Raw genomic sequence first — 19,045 nt, 5'->3', positions numbered from 1 at the left:
ATTGTTTCTCTATATGTAAATATTTAAAAATGTGTATACTAATCATTTATTTCCATATATACGATGATTAATATTATTTCATTATAAATAAATACATACATACATATATAAACACTTTTAAATGCATAGCACTTATTTTATAACCGCAGCTTAATATTTTGTATAATTATTTTATGGTAATGATCTGATGTGATACAATGTGACAGCAACGTCATGCGATTAACGTATGTCAGATATCATACTCACAATTGCGGTCAATTAAATCATGATTACTTTAAAAGGTAAGGAAGTAAAATACTTATCCATAATATAACAATATCTGTGTTAAAAAAGTGGAACACGGATCTATTAAAATATTGTTATTTTTTATACGAAATAAGGTTAAGGAAACAAAAGATCTACTTAATTTATTTCATTTATTGCATTTTATTTGTATGACACGATTTAGTATGAAATATTAAAGTATGAAATAAGTGTTCTATATGTATTTAACCTTGTCTTTTTGTTTTTTTGATTAGGAAAGATTAGAATTCGCACGTTATCAGTGACATGATGTGAAAATCTCAGTGAATCTATAAACGTCATAAAAGTATTTTATAGTATTCCGCGAGATGCTTTGTGCTTCGAATGAAAGAAACAAGACAAAAATCATTTTAAATATATTAATATATTCAAATACAATAAATATTTTTTTACAATTTGAAAGTAATTTATAAGAAGAACAATGGTTGAAGACACAAGTGAAATAAATATTGTTACTGAGACTATTGAAAAAAATACAAACTATCTGAATAAAGCTGATAAGAGGTAAAGCACAAATATCTTTGTTTACATTATGAAAATAAATGTTTATATCTTTTTTTAGTCAAGCATCTGGTAACGATGGACCAAATTTTTTTCTACCAATAAATACACATAAACATAATATGGAATATACTCCTGGTTTAGGAATTATACGCTATAATCATGCAATGCAGAATTTAATACCTATGCGTCCTAAAACAACGTATGTATTTTTACAAAATATGTTTCTATGAAAGTATTTACTTGTATATAATCATATAATATAATATTTGTAAATATAATAACTATAGTAACTTACGTAAGGAACAATTATATAACAAATATTTTTTTAGTGATAAAGAAGCCATGCCAGGAGATACCGCTGGGTTATTTTCTTATATGTTTGTTACATGGATGACAAGATATTTATGGAAAGCATACAAAAAGGGTATTTTATTATCAGATCTTCCATTAATTTCACCCTATGATAGTTGTATTTATAATTTACAAAGGTAAAAAATTATAATTATTTATTTAGGAAAATGTCTTGTGTGAAATTTTATATCATTGTTTAGAAATATAAATTCTTTTAGATTAGAAAACCTATGGCAAGAAGAATTACATAGAAATGGTCCTAATAATGCATCATTTTCTATGGTTGTATGGAAATTTGTACGCACAAGAGTATTCGTCAGTTGTGTTCTTTTATCTTGCTCAGTAATTTTTGGTTTTATAAGCCCTGTATGTTAAATTTTTTTTCATTTATTTACTTTGTCTTACTTTTTCATGTATTTATACTATAAGAATTTATTTGTAGGCAATATTAATGAGAAATATTTTAGAATATATACAATCCCCAGAAGGAACCATTTGGGATGGAATAAAGTGGGCATTATTATTAACATTGTGTGATTTTTCAAGAACAATATTTCTTACATTGACTTGGATTGTTAATTATAGAACAGCATTAAGACTGAAATCATCTTGTACTGCTTTATTGTATAAAAAAATTATTGGATTAAACAATGTTGGAAGCATAAATATAGGAGAAGTATGATTTATTCAAAATTTTTATTTTATTTATTTGATTATTACTTTTTAATATATAATTTTTATAAATCTTTTTCTCTATCCTAGCTAGTGAATTTATTTTCCAATGACAGTCAAAGATTATTTGATGTAATCTTATATGGTCCAATGATTGTTAGCAGTCCTATTATTATTATTTGTAGTATTATTTACATATTGCAGTTCTTCAGTCCTATGGCTCTTTTGGGCATGGTAGCATTTCTTTTATTTTACCCTATACAGGTAAAAAAATAAAGTATAATAAATAAATTTTTATGTTTTAAATTATATATAAATATTTAATAATATAAACTGTGTTCTATTTCAGTATCTACTTTCACGTTTAAATGGTTATTTACGAAGTAAGGCAGTAAAAATTACTGATATTCGTGTGAAATTAATGAATGAAATTCTTGAAACTATAAAGATGATCAAAATGTATTCATGGGAGAATTATTTTTGCCGAAAACTTCTTAGTAATTATTAACTAATCAACGAAAGGTATAAGATTATATATTAATTCATACAATCAGTAAATTTTTTACTTTTCAGATATACGTAAAACAGAGAAAAATTGGCTACATAAAATAGCATATTTCCAAAGTCTTAGTGTTTCATTGACACCTGCTGTGCCTATTATCTCTGCTATTATTACTTTTTTGGCTCATGTCTCTGGAGGATTTAATTTAACAGCTGCACAGGTATGTATTATCTTATTAATGTGATGTAACTATAAAAAATTTATTTGTATGCATTAAACAGAAGAGAAAGATAATAAGAAGTTTAAGAAAATGTTATATTACATAATACATATTATACATTAATTTGACTCACATTACAAAACATAAGCCATTTTTATAAATCTTAATATTATATTTTATATGCAATGATAAATAGTGTTGCACTTATTAAAGAACATATTACAGGCTTTTCCTATCGCATCTTTATTTTGGAACCAGCTGAGACTGGTACTTGTTGCACTTAAGGATTCTACACGATACATTATCAGTGCTCATATAGCCCTTAGAAGATTTCAGGTTTTTTTTTTAAATTTTAAACTGTTATAGTTTATATAGTATAACATGTAATATTTTCTATACATATTATTAAGAGAAAAATTTTTGTGTATTTTATGTGCAATTTTATTTTAAATAATAATTTAACCAATATACTAACAATTCTGTAGTTTTTAAAATTGATAATTCTGCTCTTCATATTAAGTATTCTTAGATTTAAATACGTTTTATATTTATTGTGTTACAAGTATAGTTGTCCATTATTACAGATTGTCATAAATATCTAATACATGTAATTTTCTATTAAATAATAGCAAAAAAATTATAAGTATAAAAAAGCAAAATGTAAAAAGCTCCATGATCAAAATAATTATATATCCCAATATATTGAACTATACACATGAATTATATCTAATAATAATATGTAAATGGAACTTTAGCTATATATGGGAAAGCTTTTAGTAATGGGTTATGGATTAAATAGATAAAGGAAAAAAATGTTCTGCAAAAGTGTAATATAATTGCTTTCTATTTATCTTGTATATAGCCTTAATGTATATGTAAAAAAAGACACATATATAATAATTACAAAAATAGACTATTAAAATTATATAATACATTGCTATTTAACTAAACTATAAAAATAATTAGTAGAAATATTTGTGTTGAACTGCATTGCTTTTTCAGGTATTTCCCTTTGTATCATTGCTCAATGCTCAAATTCGTACTAGTTTCATGTTTTTGCAAGTGGCTATAATTAATATTATTGCATCAAAGATAACTTTCAACAGATTAAAGGTGTTTATTTCTATGTTTTTATATTACTTTTATATTTTTATTGATACTTTATTGCCATATTAATAATATTAATTAAATAAATAACACTTTACTAAATACTAACAAATGCATGTTACGTTAACTATTTATATTTCTTTTATATAATATATGCTTATAATTATGAGTGATAAATTTTTTTAGTTGGAATGTATAAATATTTTAATATTGCATAATATATACTAACATTTTGAATACATTTATGTCTTATAAGTTATACAATTTTATTCTGCATTCTATATTAGAAAAAAGAGGTATTGATATATTCTAAAAGTCAGTTTAATTATTAATATGCTTTTGCAATGTTACTTTGAATTCTAAATTTTTCTTATCAAAAAAAATTTATTTTTTATATCATAATTAGCACTATTTGTTTGTTTTATAAGAATAATTTGTAAATAAGTAAGATATTACAATTAAATTTTGGAACATGTTACCAATAGTAATTTAATGGCATGCTATTATAATTAATTTATTATTGACTGTAGATTTTGAAAACAATTTTGTTGTATGTTTGTATAATGAAATTTCTTTTTCTCTACTTCGTATTTTATTTTTTCTTTTTGCAGTTAAAAAAGATATTATTGATAATATTATTTTAAAAACTCATAAATAAGAAGAAACAAAACTGATGGAGATACTGCAAAATTTGTAAATAATAATGCTGTATTATATTATGTGTGCTTATGTGAATGTGATTAAATATTAAAAATATGTATATATTATAACATTATCATACATATGTGTATAGATAGATTAATGTATTATTAAATTCGTACAGAAAATTATGTTATTGGACAAAGGCAATATTTGTATATCAAGACCTATTATGAAATCACAATCAATAGCAATTGCTAATGCAACATTTGTTCTTGATAATTCTAAAGAACAAACTAATCTATTGAACAAATCAAAAAACAAAAAAATGTGAGTAAGGATATTAATAAAAAATCTTGTTTTAACAAAAAAAAAAAAAAATATTTTTATAATTATAACTTACTCTAATAATACTACAACATCAAAAATATTAATTTCTTTTTATTTAATGTTCTTATATTTCTCATATTTTAGAAAAGATTCAGATGCCAATACAACAGAACTTGAAGAACTTAAATATTCTGAAGAGAACATGTATGTCCAAATACTTACAAATATAACATTTGGTGCACCTAAAGGCAAATTAATTGGAATTTGTGGCCAAGTAGGCAGTGGAAAATCTAGTCTTTTGCTTGCAATATTGGGTCAATTACAAATAATAAAAGGACAACTTTCAAGAGAAGGCTCTTGTGCATATGTCAGTCAACAAGCATGGATAATTAATTCAACCCTTAAAGAGAATATTCTTTTCGGAGAACAGTTTGATGCTAAACGTTATTATCAAGCACTAACAGTATGTAGTTTAAAGGATGATCTAAACATGTTACCAGGAGGAGATGAAACTGAAATTGGTGAAAGAGGTATAAATTTATCAGGAGGCCAAAAACAAAGAGTTGCACTTGCCCGAGCATTTTATGCCAATCGGTAGACTTCACAATTTAATTTCTTTTGCTTTTAAATATTCGTCTTTCATTCTAATCAATTAACAATTAAAAATTTTCTAGGGATATTTATTGTCTAGATGATCCTCTGAGCGCAGTAGATACACATGTTGGACATTATATTTTTAAGAAATTGATTCTTGATGCTTTGAAAGAAAAAACTGTTATTCTTGTTACTCATCAAATTCAGGTATTTTTAAAGAAATAATAAAATAATAGTTTTATCACAGGCTGGTTTTTTGGCAGATTTTATTTTATATAGTTTTTGGAATGTTGCGACCAAATTTATCTACTTCAAAATGGAACAATTTCCGAACACGGGACGCATATGGAACTTATGCAGTTAGATAGGGAGTATGCAATAATAGTAAATAATATGTTGCAACAATCTAAACATAAGTTAAATGGGTTTGTTATTTTAATACAATTATTATCTTAGTATATTACATACTTTTTGCTTTATATTACTATTTATATTAGTTTTTATTATTTTATAGAGAACAATATGGACAAATAATAAATAAGGATGAAAATAATATTAATTCTGAACCAAATATTGAACTTATTAATTCTCAGGAGAAGCAAGATGAAGAAAATTCAAAAAAAATTCATAGTGGAGGTAATAATAAATTATCTTTTATATCCTCTAAAATAAATAATTAACTATTTCATCTCTGTAGGAACAACTTTAACATTACAAGATAAAGTTGAAACTGGATCTGTAAAAATGCAAACGTATCATGCATATATAAAAGCTGCTGGTGGATATTTAATGGCTCTTTTAGTATTTTGTATATTATTTTCAAATGTAGGAAGTATGGCATTTAGTTCATGGTGGCTTGTTGTATGGATCAAAGCAGGTGGTGGAGTAAGTAGGTTTTTAATAAAAATTACTGAATAGAAATGTATAACATGAAATATAATCTTATATAATTCAAAATAATAGAAAATAAATTAAGAAGTAAAATTTTGATAAAATGCTTTTCCTTTTTTTTTATATTTTTAAGAATGCAACTGTTCCTGGTAGCAATGGTACTCTTTTATCAGATAACATAATTGACAATCCAAATTTCACATATTATCAAAATATTTATGCTACATGTATTGGTTTTATAATTATGACAAGCCTTGTCCGAGGTTTAGTAATAACATATGCTACAATACGTGCTTCAACAAGAGTACATAATTCTGTTTTCAAAAATATAATTTCATCTCCTCTGAAGTTTTTTGAAACCACTCCAAGTGGTAGAATACAAAATATTTTCAGTCGAGATATAGATGAAGGTATATACTAAAATACATACACATATATTTTTATAAATCTAATATAATTTAAAAAATAATCATATAATATAAAATTATTTTAATTTATTTCCTCATTTATAGTGGACAATTATTTACCATTGGCAGTGGAATATATGATACAAAATATTTTCACTTGTATAGTTGCTATTTTCTTTATATGTTTTGTTCTTCCTTGGTTTTCTATACCTTTAATTATTCTTGGCACAGTGTTTTTTTTGGTCAGCAAAATGTTCAGGTGAATCCAATACAATATTTGTCATTTTCAATTTATAAAAAAATTAAAATATTATGTGCTGTTGATAATATAAATGTTATTAAAATGTCATTGATTTATGAACATTGTAGAGTTGCAATGAGAGATTTCAAAAGAATGGAAAGTACTTCACGCTCACCTGTTCTGAGCTTTGTAACAACTACTGTTCAAGGTTTGCATACTATTCATGCTTTCAAAAAAGAAAAGAATTTTATAAAGAAGTAAGTATTTTTTTAGATATTATAAGATTAAATAAAAATATCTACAATATATTATTTTTTTACATAGGTTTGAAGAATTATTGGATCTCAATAATTTATGCACTTACATGTGTAATGCAGCAATGCGTTGGTCTGCTGTGAGACTGGATAGTTTAGCAATTGCTTGTTGTTCTATCACAGCATTCTTAATTATCTTTTTAAAAGGCAAAATACCTGCTGCACTTGCTGGTCTTGCCATGGCATATGCTACTCAAATCTCAGGTGTTTTTCAATACACTGTCAGGTTAATGTCAGAGACTGAAGTACGTTTTATAAGTATGGAGAGAATAAATTATTACCTTAAGGTATGTAATATAATTTTTGCTTACCACTGTTTATCAAAATAACTCATAGTGATAATACATAGTGATAATCATTCTATACATTTAGAATTTAGAAAAGGAAGATACTCCCAAAGAATCATTAATTAAATTAGATGAAAATTGGCCTAGTTCTGGTAAAATACAATTTAAAAATGTTCAAATGAAATATAGAAAAGAATTACCACTTGTATTAATCAATATTTCATTTACTGTTAAAACTGGAGAAAAACTAGGTAAGATTTTAGGTATTTTTAAATATATTTTTGCTAATGTGATATATTATTTTATATTTTTTTTTATTATATCATTTGTATTTTAGGAATTGTAGGTAGAACAGGTTCTGGAAAAAGTTCTTTAACAGTAGCCTTATTTCGACTGGTTGAACTTTGTGGAGGAGTAATAAAAATTGATGGTGTAGATATATCAAAAATAGAACTACACTTATTGAGAAGTAAACTTTCTATTATACCACAGGATCCAGTATTATTTAGTGGAACAATACGGTAAAAATACAGATAATACACAAATACACAATTTTATATGTATAAAATAATTAATGAGGCATTTTAATTTTTGAGTAGATCTAATTTGGATCCATTTAAAAAATATACTGACCTTGAAATTTGGAGTGCTCTTGAGAAAAGTCAACTTAAAGAAAAAGTAAAATTAATGAATGGTCAACTTGAAGCGTTTGTAGAAAGTGGTGGAAATAATTTCAGTGTTGGAGAAAAACAACTTCTTTGTTTAACAAGAGCACTTTTACGCAATAGCAAAGTAAGATAATCAACTAAAAATAATTCATTTTATTTTATATTATATATATTTTATATTATAGATATTGATTTTGGATGAAGCAACTGCAGCAGTCGATCCAGAAACCGAAACAGCTATTCAAGATACAATACAAAATGAATTTGTAGAATGTACTGTTTTAACTATCGCACATCGTTTACAAACTATTATGAAATATGACAAAATTCTTGTCATGAAAAATGGATCTATTCTCGAATTCGATACAACGACTAATCTTCTCTCGAATCCAAATTCTGAATTTTCTAAAATGACGGCTGTTATGAGGAAAACAGTTAAATAATCTGCAATCAATTCCTTAATATTTTATTCGAAAAAAAAACTATGAAAATAAACCAGAAAAAAAAGTTGCAGACAGTACTGCCATTTCTTTAAAATTATTAATATATAAAAAATATTTTGTTTATTAATTTTATATAATATTATAACTTATATAATTTTATCTCAACTTATATTTTACAACTACTAATCTTTTAATAAGAGAATAATAATTGTAATACTCGCCAGAAGTATTTGAAATAATAATTTTAATTTCATATACATAATTAATAAAAAGTATAAAATAAAAGAAATATGATTAGCATTATATTAATTTTATATATTCATTGTATAAAGATCTTTATTTTTATGTTTAATATATATAATACCTTCAATGCTTAGTTTTTATGTATCATAATTATAGATTATATAGATGTAATTGTTTACAACAAAAAAAGATGCAATTAATATAATATATTTATAATCGATATATTAATAATAATATCGAGTAATAATAATGATTATATAATGTATTCATTATTTTAAGACTATAACCAATAATTTATAGTTCTTTTCTTAACATTAATATTTATAAATAATTTCTTTTTTAGAGGTAAGAAGAATTATTCAGTTTTTATTCACATAAAATTTTTAAAAATGTATAATAAAAATTTATATACATAATGAACTATATTTTTACTCTTTCGTAGAAACGGAAAAAATTTCATTTATGTATGTGAAGTAAACAAAAGAATTTTATAAAAAAAGAAAAATTGTTATATAGATCTATATATATTATAGAAAATAAAGTAATGAAATAATAAAGAACATTTATAAAATGATTAAGTTCCGTTGATAACAAATTTTGGAATATTGATTAGTTCTCAAGAAAATGGATCTGCTCATGCTCGCCGCGAAGTATTCAGCTGTCTGAAAAAAGCTGATCGCAGCTGAAAAATGTTCATTAGATCGACAATTTGTTAATATTAAAATGTTTATTAAACGTTAATATTTTTTTTGTTGTTTATTAATATTGAAATGTAGTCTATATAAAATGCCGTAAAGGCAGTGCTGTCATTATCCGAACTGCCAAAAGAAAGGTGCGTGAAAAAGTTGACAACCAGATTCATTTTATATAGGGAATTATTTGAATATCAATTGATGTGTAAATATATTAAGGAATATAAACAAATAAATCAGTTTTTAATAAACGCTTGAACATAATTGCAGAGTATATAATGTACACATAAATGATAATCCGTTATATATTACTATGATTTTAACATATATAGATACGTTATAGGTATAATATCATTCATTTATTTTTAGGCATCACCATTGCGAATATAATACCAATTATGATGCTGGGGCGGAAGCAGAGCCTCAAAGGGGAACCCGTCCTGGCTGATTATGGTCCGGAGGAGTCCCTCAATGAGAGCACTGATATAGAATGGGTTAATAAGGTAAAAACAAATAATTGGATAAAATACGTTAATAAAATAGATCTTAAATTAACTACATTTTTTTATAGTTATGGGTAAGAAGACTGATGCGGTCGTGTGCATTGATATCATTGGCTTCAGTTTGTTTGAACACACCAAAAACTTTTGAGAAAGTTCCATCTCTGCAATATATTACATTTGTTACTGATTTAATAATTACTTTCCTGTTTACTGCTGAAATGATAGCCAAAATGTATATTCGTGGAATATTGAAGGTAGATTATTTATTTATACATAAAAAAAAGTTATAAGATTTAACAGTTCTAATATAAAAAATTATATGAATAATTCCAGAGAGAGAAGTCTTATTTAAAGGATCACTGGTGTCAATTTGATGCCAGTATGGTGATTTTTCTTTGGCTTTCAGTTATATTACATATGTTTGAAATGCTTGACTTTGTTGGGAAATTCAGTTATATATCTATTGTACGTGCACCAAGACCATTGATTATGATACGCTTTCTTCGTGTTTTCCTTAAATTTTCCATGCCCAAAGCTAGAATTAATCAAATCTTCAAGTAAGGAAATTATAAAAATAGTAAAGAATTATTTTAAGTACAAATACAAAACAAATACAAAGATAACATTTTTTCTTTACAGACGTTCAAGTCAACAAATTTACAATGTAACTCTTTTCTTCCTTTTTTTTATGTCTCTATATGGTCTACTTGGTGTTCAATTCTTTGGTGAACTTAAAAATCATTGCGTTTTGAACACTACAGATCCACATCATATTACCATAAATAGTTTGGCTATACCTGATACCTTTTGTTCTACTGATCCAGAATCAGGATACCAATGCCCTGAAGGAATGATGTGTATGAAACTGGAGTTATCAAAATACATTATGGGTTTTAATGGCTTTGATGAATTTGGTAATATATTGTGATTAATGTTAAATAATTTTTCAATTCATTATAATAAAAGTAAATTTTTTTTATATTTACGGTAATAAATATTTATATTATTAATTCATATAAATTTTGTTATAGCTACTAGCATTTTCACAGTATATCAAGCTGCTTCCCAAGAAGGATGGGTTTTTATCATGTATCGTGCAATTGATAGTTTGCCTGCTTGGCGTGCTGTACTTTACTTTAGTACTATGATATTCTTTCTTGCTTGGCTAGTTAAAAATGTTTTTATTGCTGTTATTACTGAAACTTTTAATGAAATTAGAGTGCAATTTCAACAAATGTGGGGTGTGAGAGGACATATCAGCAATAGTTCAGCATCACAGGTCATTTAAAAATCTATAATTTACTAATTAATATACGTGTATATATATATTATAATTATATTATAAATTATAACCAAATTAATATCTTTTTAGATTTTAACTGGTGATGATAATGGTTGGAAATTGGTAACTTTGGACGAAAATAAACATGGAGGATTAGCATCACCAATTTGTCATGCAATTCTTAGATCACCACATTTTCGTATGGTCGTAATGTGTATCATATTATCAAATGGTATAACCACAGCAACAATGAGTTTCAAACATGATGAGAAGCCAAGGCACACTTATTATGATAATTATTATTATGCTGAAATTGCTTTTACAATCTTTTTGGATTTAGAAACTTTATTCAAAATTTGGTGCCTTGGTTTTCGAAGTTACTACAAGCACTCTATCCACAAATTTGAACTGTTGCTTGCAATTGGCACGACTATTCACATCATTCCAGTCTTCTATCTTTCTGCATTCACTTATTTCCAGGTCTTTATATCTATCCCATTTTCATAATAAGCACACATATAAAATAATACACATTGAAAATAATAAAAAAGAAAAAATAGATTACTTTTTATTAGATACTTTTTTTAACAGGTTCTTAGAGTGGTTAGATTAATTAAAGCATCTCCAATGTTAGAAGATTTTGTGTATAAGATATTTGGACCTGGAAAAAAATTAGGTAGTCTTATCATCTTCACCATGTGCCTGTTGGTGATATCTTCCAGTATTTCTATGCAACTATTTTGTTTTTTATGTGACTTTACTAAATTTGAAACATTTCCTGAGGTAAAAAGAACAAAATTATATTATAATAATTATTAATTGCGCAAAGATTTATTATTTAATGATTTATATCGGTTATTTTTCTCAGGCCTTTATGTCTATGTTTCAAATACTTACTCAAGAAGCTTGGGTTGATGTTATGGATGAAACTATGTTAAGAACACATGAGACTATGGCACCATTTGTTGCTGTGTATTTTATTTTATATCATCTTTTTGTCACATTGGTAATATTATTGCTATAGAAAGTTAAGTATTGTTGTAAATATATATTTAATTTTTAACTAATTTCTTTGTAGATTGTCTTAAGCCTTTTTGTTGCTGTAATTTTGGATAATCTTGAATTGGATGAAGACATAAAAAAATTGAAGCAATTGAAATTTCGTGAACAAAGTGCAGAAATAAAGGAGACTCTGCCATTTAGATTGAGAATTTTTGAAAAATTTCCTGATAGTCCACAAATGACTTGTTTGCACAAAGTACCATCAGACTTCAATCTTCCAAAAGTAAAAAAAATTTATATTTTTATCTATTCTAGATGAAATTTGTATCTATTCTGTTTAAATATATTAATATAATTATATAACAGATATTGTTAATTTTTATTAGGTTCGTGAAAGCTTTATGCGGCAGTTCGTATTAGAAGTAGAAGATGATGAGAATGAAGGTACAAAGAAGATAAATGAGACTTTTGATTCGAAAATAATATATAGAAAACAACGTCCTGTTAAAATATTGAATAATCCACCAAAAGTAAGGAATGTTGTTACCAGCTTGAAAAAAGCAGCTGTTATTTATATAATAAAGTAAATGTATACATTTTATTTAAATTCGCATTTTATCTTGTAATATGTTCTCTATAATTATAAAATTGTACAGTGATTCAAATAATCAGAGGCTTCTATTGGGAGATTCTGCAATGATACCAGTTCCAGGAAAAGGACTTTTAAAGCCTCAGGGTACAGTTAGCAGTGCTAAGCAACTCCGCATTGATCAAAAAAAGTAAAATAACAATAATAATATGAATATATTTTAATGAAATTAATATTATATAACGAAAAAAATTTATATAAATTTAAAAAAATTATCTTACTGACAGATCTATAAGGAGAAGTGTTCGGAGTGGATCAATTAAATTGAAGCAAACTTATGAACATCTTATGGAAAATGGAGATATAGGAGGAATAAATAGAGTTAGCTCATCTCGAAGTAGACCACATGATTTAGATATTAAACTATTGCAAGCAAAAAGACAACAAGCAGAAATGAGAAGGTAATAAATATTGATTATATTTATCAATATGATTTTTTTAATAATTGAATTGTTTTGAATAGAAATCAACGGGAAGATGATTTACGAGAAAATCATCCATTCTTTGATACACCACTTTTCACAGTACCACGTGAAAGTAAATTCCGTAAAATTTGTCAATTGTTAGTTTATGCAAGATATGATGCAAGATTAAAAGATCCTTTGACAGGGAAAGAAAGAAAAGTACAATATAAAAGTTTACAGTAAGTATAATTTTGGTCATTATTTTTTACATTTATTTACTATTGTTCAATTTTATACCTATATAATTTCATATATAATATGAATAATTAAAAATTATATTAGAATAATTTAAAATATAATTTCATATATATATAATTAAAAAATTGTAAATAATTTATCATATTTTTTCAGCAATTTTCTAGGATTAGTTACATATCTCGATTGGGTAATGATATGTGCAACAACTTTATCTTGTATTTCTATGATGTTTGAAACTCCTCGATATCGTGTAATGGAAATTCCAGCACTACAAATAGCCGAATATGGTTTTGTTATATTCATGAGCATAGAATTAGCTTTGAAAATATTAGCGGACGGCTTATTCTTTACACCAAAAGCTTATATCAAAGACGTCGCTTCAGTTCTTGATGTTTTCATTTATGTTGTAAGTTTTTTTTTTTTTAAATAATATGATCAATTGTTTGATTATAAAAAAAATCATATATGTTTTTTCTAATCATAATTTATATATATTTTTTTCAGGTAAGCCTTGTATTTTTATGTTGGATGCCCAGAAGTGTACCTCCAAATTCTGGTGCTCAATTGCTTATGATTTTACGCTGTGTCAGACCTTTAAGAATATTTACTCTTGTGCCACATATGAGAAAAGTTGTTTATGAGTTATGTAGAGGTTTCAAGGAAATATTACTGGTACATAATTAAATTAAATAGTTTTAATTATCCTTAAATTTTTAAGTTATGTCTTCTAATATTGTAAAACTTTCTAGGTATCTACTTTATTAATATTGCTCATGTTTATATTTGCAAGTTATGGTGTCCAACTTTATGGTGGTAGGTTGGCACGTTGTAATGATCCTACTATTTTGAAACGAGAAAATTGTGTAGGAGTATTCATGAGAAGAGTTTTCGTAACAAAAATGAAATTAAGACCAGGAAAGAATGAAAGTTATCCATCCATATTAGTACCTCGTGTATGGTAAGCTTTAATATATAACATTAATTGTTAAATATTATGATCAAAATTTTTATATTGTATTTTAGGGCAAATCCAAGAAGATTTAATTTTGATAATATAGGCGATGCTATGATGGCTCTTTTTGAAGTACTTTCTTTTAAAGGTTGGCTTGATGTCAGAGATGTCTTAATTAAAGCTCTTAGCCCAGTAAGTTTATCATTTTTGACTTAATAGGAGAAAAATTATATTGCAAACTAAATATCAGCCAACTAAAGTAATTATATATACATCATTTAGGTACATGCTATCTATATTCATATTTATATCTTCCTTGGTTGTATGATTGGTTTAACTCTCTTTGTGGGCGTTGTTATAGCAAATTATTCTGAAAATAAAGGTACAGCTTTATTAACAGTTGATCAAAGAAGATGGTGAGTGTAATTTCGCATGTTTGTAACGCTTTTTTTTCTTTTTTTTCTTTTGTTTTTTTTCTTTTTTTGAAATATTAAGTTCGTACTATATCTTTTAGGTGTGATTTAAAAAAACGATTGAAGATTGCCCAACCCTTACATTTACCACCACGGCCTGATGGCAAAAAGTTTAGAGCATATATTTATGATATTACACAAAATATTTACTTTAAAAGATTCATTGCAGTAATGGTACTTATAAACAGCAGTCTGCTATACGTTTCTGTGAGTTGAAACTTAAACGTTATTCTGCTAATGATTATTCTTATTTATAAAAAAGGAAATTTTATAAAGTGTGAAAAAAAAAATATTTAAGTTATTGGTTCTGTTAAGGACTCAAAGACTGTTGCTTTGAATCATGTGTTCCTTACCGGCTACCATTAGACCGTGGTAAAAGTAACGTAATTATATTAATTGTATTTTATTTTATTTATCTCAAGTGGAGAATCGAGGAAAAACACACGGAAGCTCTAGCTACGGTGTCCACGATTCTGACACTAATCTTCCTCATAGAAGTCGTTATGAAAAACATTGCTTTTACACCACGTGGCTATTGGCAGTCCAGAAGAAACAGATATGATTTGCTCGTGACAGTCGTGGGCGTTATTTGGATCATCGTTCATTGTACAATGAAGGTATATTAAAATAAATTTATTATTATAATTGTTGTTTTAAAAATATAACATACAAATTAATTCAATTTCTCTTTTACAGAATGATTTATCATATCTTATTGGCTTCATGGTTGTAATTCTTAGATTCTTTACAATCACTGGCAAACATACAACGCTCAAGATGTTGATGCTGACTGTTGGTGTATCTGTTTGCAAAAGTTTCTTCATTATATTTGGAATGTTCCTTTTGGTATTCTTCTATGCACTAGCAGGAACTATTATTTTTGGAACAGTAAAATATGGAGAAGGAATAGGAAGGTACAATATAGACAAATTTAAATGATCTATAATAATTGTATAATTATTAAAAAATAAATCAATTTATATATTGATATTTTACAGACGCGCTAATTTTGAATCGCCCGTTACTGGTGTTGCTATGCTATTTCGCATTGTCACAGGAGAAGATTGGAATAAAATTATGCATGACTGTATGATTCAGCCACCTTACTGTACTCCTGCTGCTAATTATTGGGAGACAGATTGTGGAAATTTTCATGCATCCCTAATTTATTTCTGTACATTTTATGTAATTATTACTTATATCGTCCTAAATCTTTTAGTAGGTATGTTTAAATATAAAATATATTTACTTTTTAATTATTCATTTGTAAATATTACAAATACAATGAATATACAAATATATATTATAAAATTATTGCAAATTATTTTTAACAGCTATTATCATGGAAAATTTTTCTTTATTCTATTCAAACGAAGAAGATGCATTACTTTCTTATGCTGATATTAGAAATTTTCAAAATACTTGGAATGTCGTAGATAATCATCAGAAAGGTGTTATACCAGTAAAAAGGGTATGTTTATTAAAAATGTTTACATAACAATTTTTATATTGTATATCGTTATTTATTAACACTGATAAATAATGATATTTGATCTCCCATAGGTAAAGTTTATTTTACGATTATTGAAAGGAAGATTAGAAACAGATCCACAGAAAGATCGTCTGTTATTCAAATACATGTGTTACGAATTAGAAAGACTTCACAATGGAGAAGATGTCACGTTTCATGATGTTATTAAGTATGTTTAATTTAATAATCATATTTATATATTAAAATCATATAAGATAATTTCATTCTGAATGGAAAAATATAATGTATTATTTATTTTTATAGCATGTTATCTTATCGTTCTGTGGATATTAGAAAAGCACTTCAGTTAGAAGAATTACTTGCAAGAGAAGAGTTTGAATATATTATTGAAGAAGAAGTTGCAAAACAAACAATTAGAACTTGGTTAGAAGGATGTCTAAAGAAGATAAGAGCGGTAGGGGTATGATAAATAATTTCATTTATATTTGTATAGTTCTAAATATAAAAGTAAAATTTGAATTAAAGATCATATGTTTTTAAATAATTATAAATACAAAAAACTGATATAAATATGCATTTTAGAAACAACAAAATAGTCTCATCGCCGGCCTTCGTGCTACAAATGATGCCGCTATAACTCCACAAGAATACATTGAAATTAAAAGTAAAGAAACAACCAAAGAACGTGAAGAAGAAGACGAAGGAAAAGTGAGTTATATTATATACATAATAGCGCGCGCGTGCGTAAGTACACACATACATATATACATATTTATATTTTATAATTACAATAAATTATATTAATTTTATTAGGAAGTAGATGGATTGCGTCACAGATCAAAGAAACCTGTAGTATTGCCAAGATCGGATAGTATCGGAAGTGGATCAGGTAGAAAATATCTTGTCCCAACATTATCAGATCCTGCTTCTGTAAGATCTGACAAGGATAAAATTCCTCCATCCAAGAAAAGAAACAACAGACCACCACGTAAATTAATTTCATTGAACGTTATCAAAATTCTAAGGCATAGTTTAATAGTTCTAATTTTATTTGTACTTTCAGCAACAGTCAAAAATAATCTACCGCATCTTACAGAAAATACAGAACAAAATAGGCAGCAGAGAGAACCTGTAAACACTAAATTAAGTACTCCTAAAATTTCTAGCGTTATGCTTGAAGTCCGAGAATGGTGGAAAGAACAGTTAGCTTACAGTAGCGAGTCCAGTGATGAGGATTAGAAGATGTACAAAAGAGATATTAGATAAACATACGCACCCGTTCGTGCGTGCATGTATGTGTGCGCGTGCATACGTGCATACATACATACGTACGTACATATATACGGACACGTATGTGCGCATACACACAAAACAATAGATTATATAAAATTGAAAATGAAATTAATATGATATACGTGCCTAACTATTTCAAATAATCGTCCTAATGGAGATTTTGTACGCCCATACATCTTTTCAAACAATTGTTTGTCAAATATTGCATTTAAAATTATATATTTTAAAAAAAGATACGTATGTATAATAGATTTTATATTAAATGATTTTTTCTCTATTGTAACGTACAGCAGAATTGATATCAGTATCACGTAATTTTACTAATTAATGTATAATTTTATTTTTGAATGTTTAAGGTTACTGCATGCAATAATATACACTATTGTACTTCATCTTTTTATAGAACATTTATTTTAATCTATAATCTCATATATATGTATTTTTTCAAATGCTTCACGTTTTTGCGTTTTTTAAAGTAGCAATACTCTATTTTTTTTTAAGAGACTATGAAATCACTGCCACATCAGATTTATAATTTATTGAAGTAACACCAATAGCTTTATTTCATTTTATATGACAAGTTTGAAATGTATAGTCATCAATATTTTCTACTATTCAATAATATGTTTTACGAATTTATTTTGTTTACAATAATAAAAAGAATTGTTCTTTTGTTTTATGATAATCTTGTAAATCGTATCATAAAAGTTGGATACATATAACATAAAATACAAAACAGATTTTATACTACAAATCATCGATTCATAGTTAAAATGTATTTAATATTAAAGGAGATAATTATGAGAAAAAAAGAGAGAGAGAGAGAGTACAATACAGTACATTTTTATGAATTAAAAAAAAATATAAAAATGAGAATAATTTTATCTTTGTAGAATAAACCACACTTATTACAAATTTTTAACAATTTTCATAAAAAATGATTAAGTTTTGTACAATAGTAATATTATTCGCAATTATATTTCTCCATAAAAACATTACAATAATAATAAATTGTTATGACCTTTGTCGCAATAATTGCGATTGGCACAAAATGTTCGTTATAACAATAGATGTAATGCAAAGTTTAAAGGAATTTCTATAGAAGCACAATTTGAATTGGAATTAAATTTTAATTAAAATTAAATTTATATATGTTAAGATTAAAAAATAATAATATAGAGAATTTATTCAGAATTACTGAAGAGTGCCAGTTCTTATTTAAACTGTTATAAATGTAAAATGAGAATAATATATAATAAATAAATAAATTCATAATATATAAAATAGATTGTATATATATGGACAAGAGTAAATAAAAGCAAAAGTGAC

At 25.9% G+C, this 19,045-nt stretch overlaps 2 protein-coding genes across 11 annotated transcripts; both read left to right on the top strand.

Annotated features, from left to right (window-relative positions):
- The first annotated feature begins 27 nt into the window (after nt 1–27).
- LOC127063595 (ATP-binding cassette sub-family C member 5-like) lies at nt 28–8,762 on the top strand. 5 transcript variants are annotated; one of them, XM_050993585.1, is made up of 25 exons: nt 28–281; nt 519–807; nt 866–1,006; nt 1,137–1,295; nt 1,377–1,524; nt 1,601–1,834; nt 1,921–2,094; nt 2,180–2,327; nt 2,404–2,552; nt 2,778–2,888; nt 3,555–3,665; nt 4,483–4,628; nt 4,773–5,222; nt 5,303–5,429; nt 5,502–5,647; nt 5,737–5,858; nt 5,920–6,107; nt 6,247–6,523; nt 6,626–6,779; nt 6,890–7,018; nt 7,086–7,362; nt 7,448–7,613; nt 7,700–7,883; nt 7,962–8,154; nt 8,216–8,762. In XM_050993585.1, exons 2-25 carry the CDS (start codon nt 725–727, stop codon nt 8,471–8,473), a joined length of 4,275 nt encoding a protein of 1,424 aa, XP_050849542.1. In that variant the 5' UTR covers nt 28–281; nt 519–724; the 3' UTR covers nt 8,474–8,762. The 5 variants fall into 5 exon arrangements, with proteins under 5 accessions (XP_050849542.1, XP_050849545.1, XP_050849544.1 ...); XM_050993586.1 differs by lacking the exon at nt 28–281 and adding an exon at nt 362–380; XM_050993588.1 differs by lacking the exon at nt 3,555–3,665 and having other exon boundaries at nt 29–281.
- A 493-nt stretch (nt 8,763–9,255) lies between these two features.
- On the top strand, nt 9,256–19,038 carry LOC127062911 (sodium leak channel NALCN). Of its 6 annotated transcripts, none has more exons than XM_050991877.1 (29): nt 9,256–9,548; nt 9,778–9,911; nt 9,980–10,165; nt 10,245–10,468; nt 10,551–10,825; nt 10,943–11,190; nt 11,284–11,673; nt 11,785–11,976; nt 12,062–12,199; nt 12,272–12,478; nt 12,582–12,778; nt 12,852–12,974; nt 13,072–13,245; nt 13,308–13,487; nt 13,660–13,912; nt 14,011–14,178; nt 14,256–14,464; nt 14,530–14,650; nt 14,741–14,874; nt 14,973–15,138; nt 15,354–15,548; nt 15,628–15,845; nt 15,930–16,153; nt 16,266–16,402; nt 16,495–16,631; nt 16,727–16,883; nt 17,006–17,167; nt 17,237–17,411; nt 17,487–19,038. In XM_050991877.1, the coding sequence occupies exons 2-29, from the start codon at nt 9,807–9,809 to the stop codon at nt 17,660–17,662; spliced, it is 5,271 nt and encodes a 1,756-aa protein (XP_050847834.1). In that variant the 5' UTR covers nt 9,256–9,548; nt 9,778–9,806; the 3' UTR covers nt 17,663–19,038. The 6 variants fall into 6 exon arrangements, with proteins under 6 accessions (XP_050847834.1, XP_050847837.1, XP_050847838.1 ...); XM_050991880.1 differs by having other exon boundaries at nt 9,257–9,548; nt 16,727–16,877; XM_050991881.1 differs by having other exon boundaries at nt 9,259–9,548; nt 17,006–17,131.
- Nucleotides 19,039–19,045: the final 7 nt, after the last annotated feature.

Source organism: Vespula vulgaris, chromosome 4, assembly GCF_905475345.1.
Source record: "Vespula vulgaris chromosome 4, iyVesVulg1.1, whole genome shotgun sequence".
Classification (NCBI taxonomy): Eukaryota; Metazoa; Arthropoda; class Insecta; order Hymenoptera; family Vespidae; genus Vespula; species Vespula vulgaris.
This window is presented reverse-complemented; position numbering and strand designations above follow the sequence as displayed.

Bases quoted from the DNA above. Each gene is read 5' to 3' on its own strand.
- LOC127063595 (XM_050993585.1), top strand. From the start codon at position 725: ATGGTTGAAGACACAAGTGAAATAAATATTGTTACTGAGACTATTGAA. The intron at 5,430-5,501 runs GTATTTTTAAAG...TATTTTATATAG, and splicing joins TTGTTACTCATCAAATTCAG to TTTTTGGAATGTTGCGACCA. The intron at 6,524-6,625 runs GTATATACTAAA...CCTCATTTATAG, and splicing joins CAGTCGAGATATAGATGAAG to TGGACAATTATTTACCATTG.
- LOC127062911 (XM_050991877.1), top strand. From the start codon at position 9,807: ATGATGCTGGGGCGGAAGCAGAGCCTCAAAGGGGAACCCGTCCTGGCT. The intron at 12,479-12,581 runs GTAAAAAAAATT...AATTTTTATTAG, and splicing joins CAGACTTCAATCTTCCAAAA to GTTCGTGAAAGCTTTATGCG. The intron at 16,403-16,494 runs GTATGTTTATTA...GATCTCCCATAG, and splicing joins GTGTTATACCAGTAAAAAGG to GTAAAGTTTATTTTACGATT.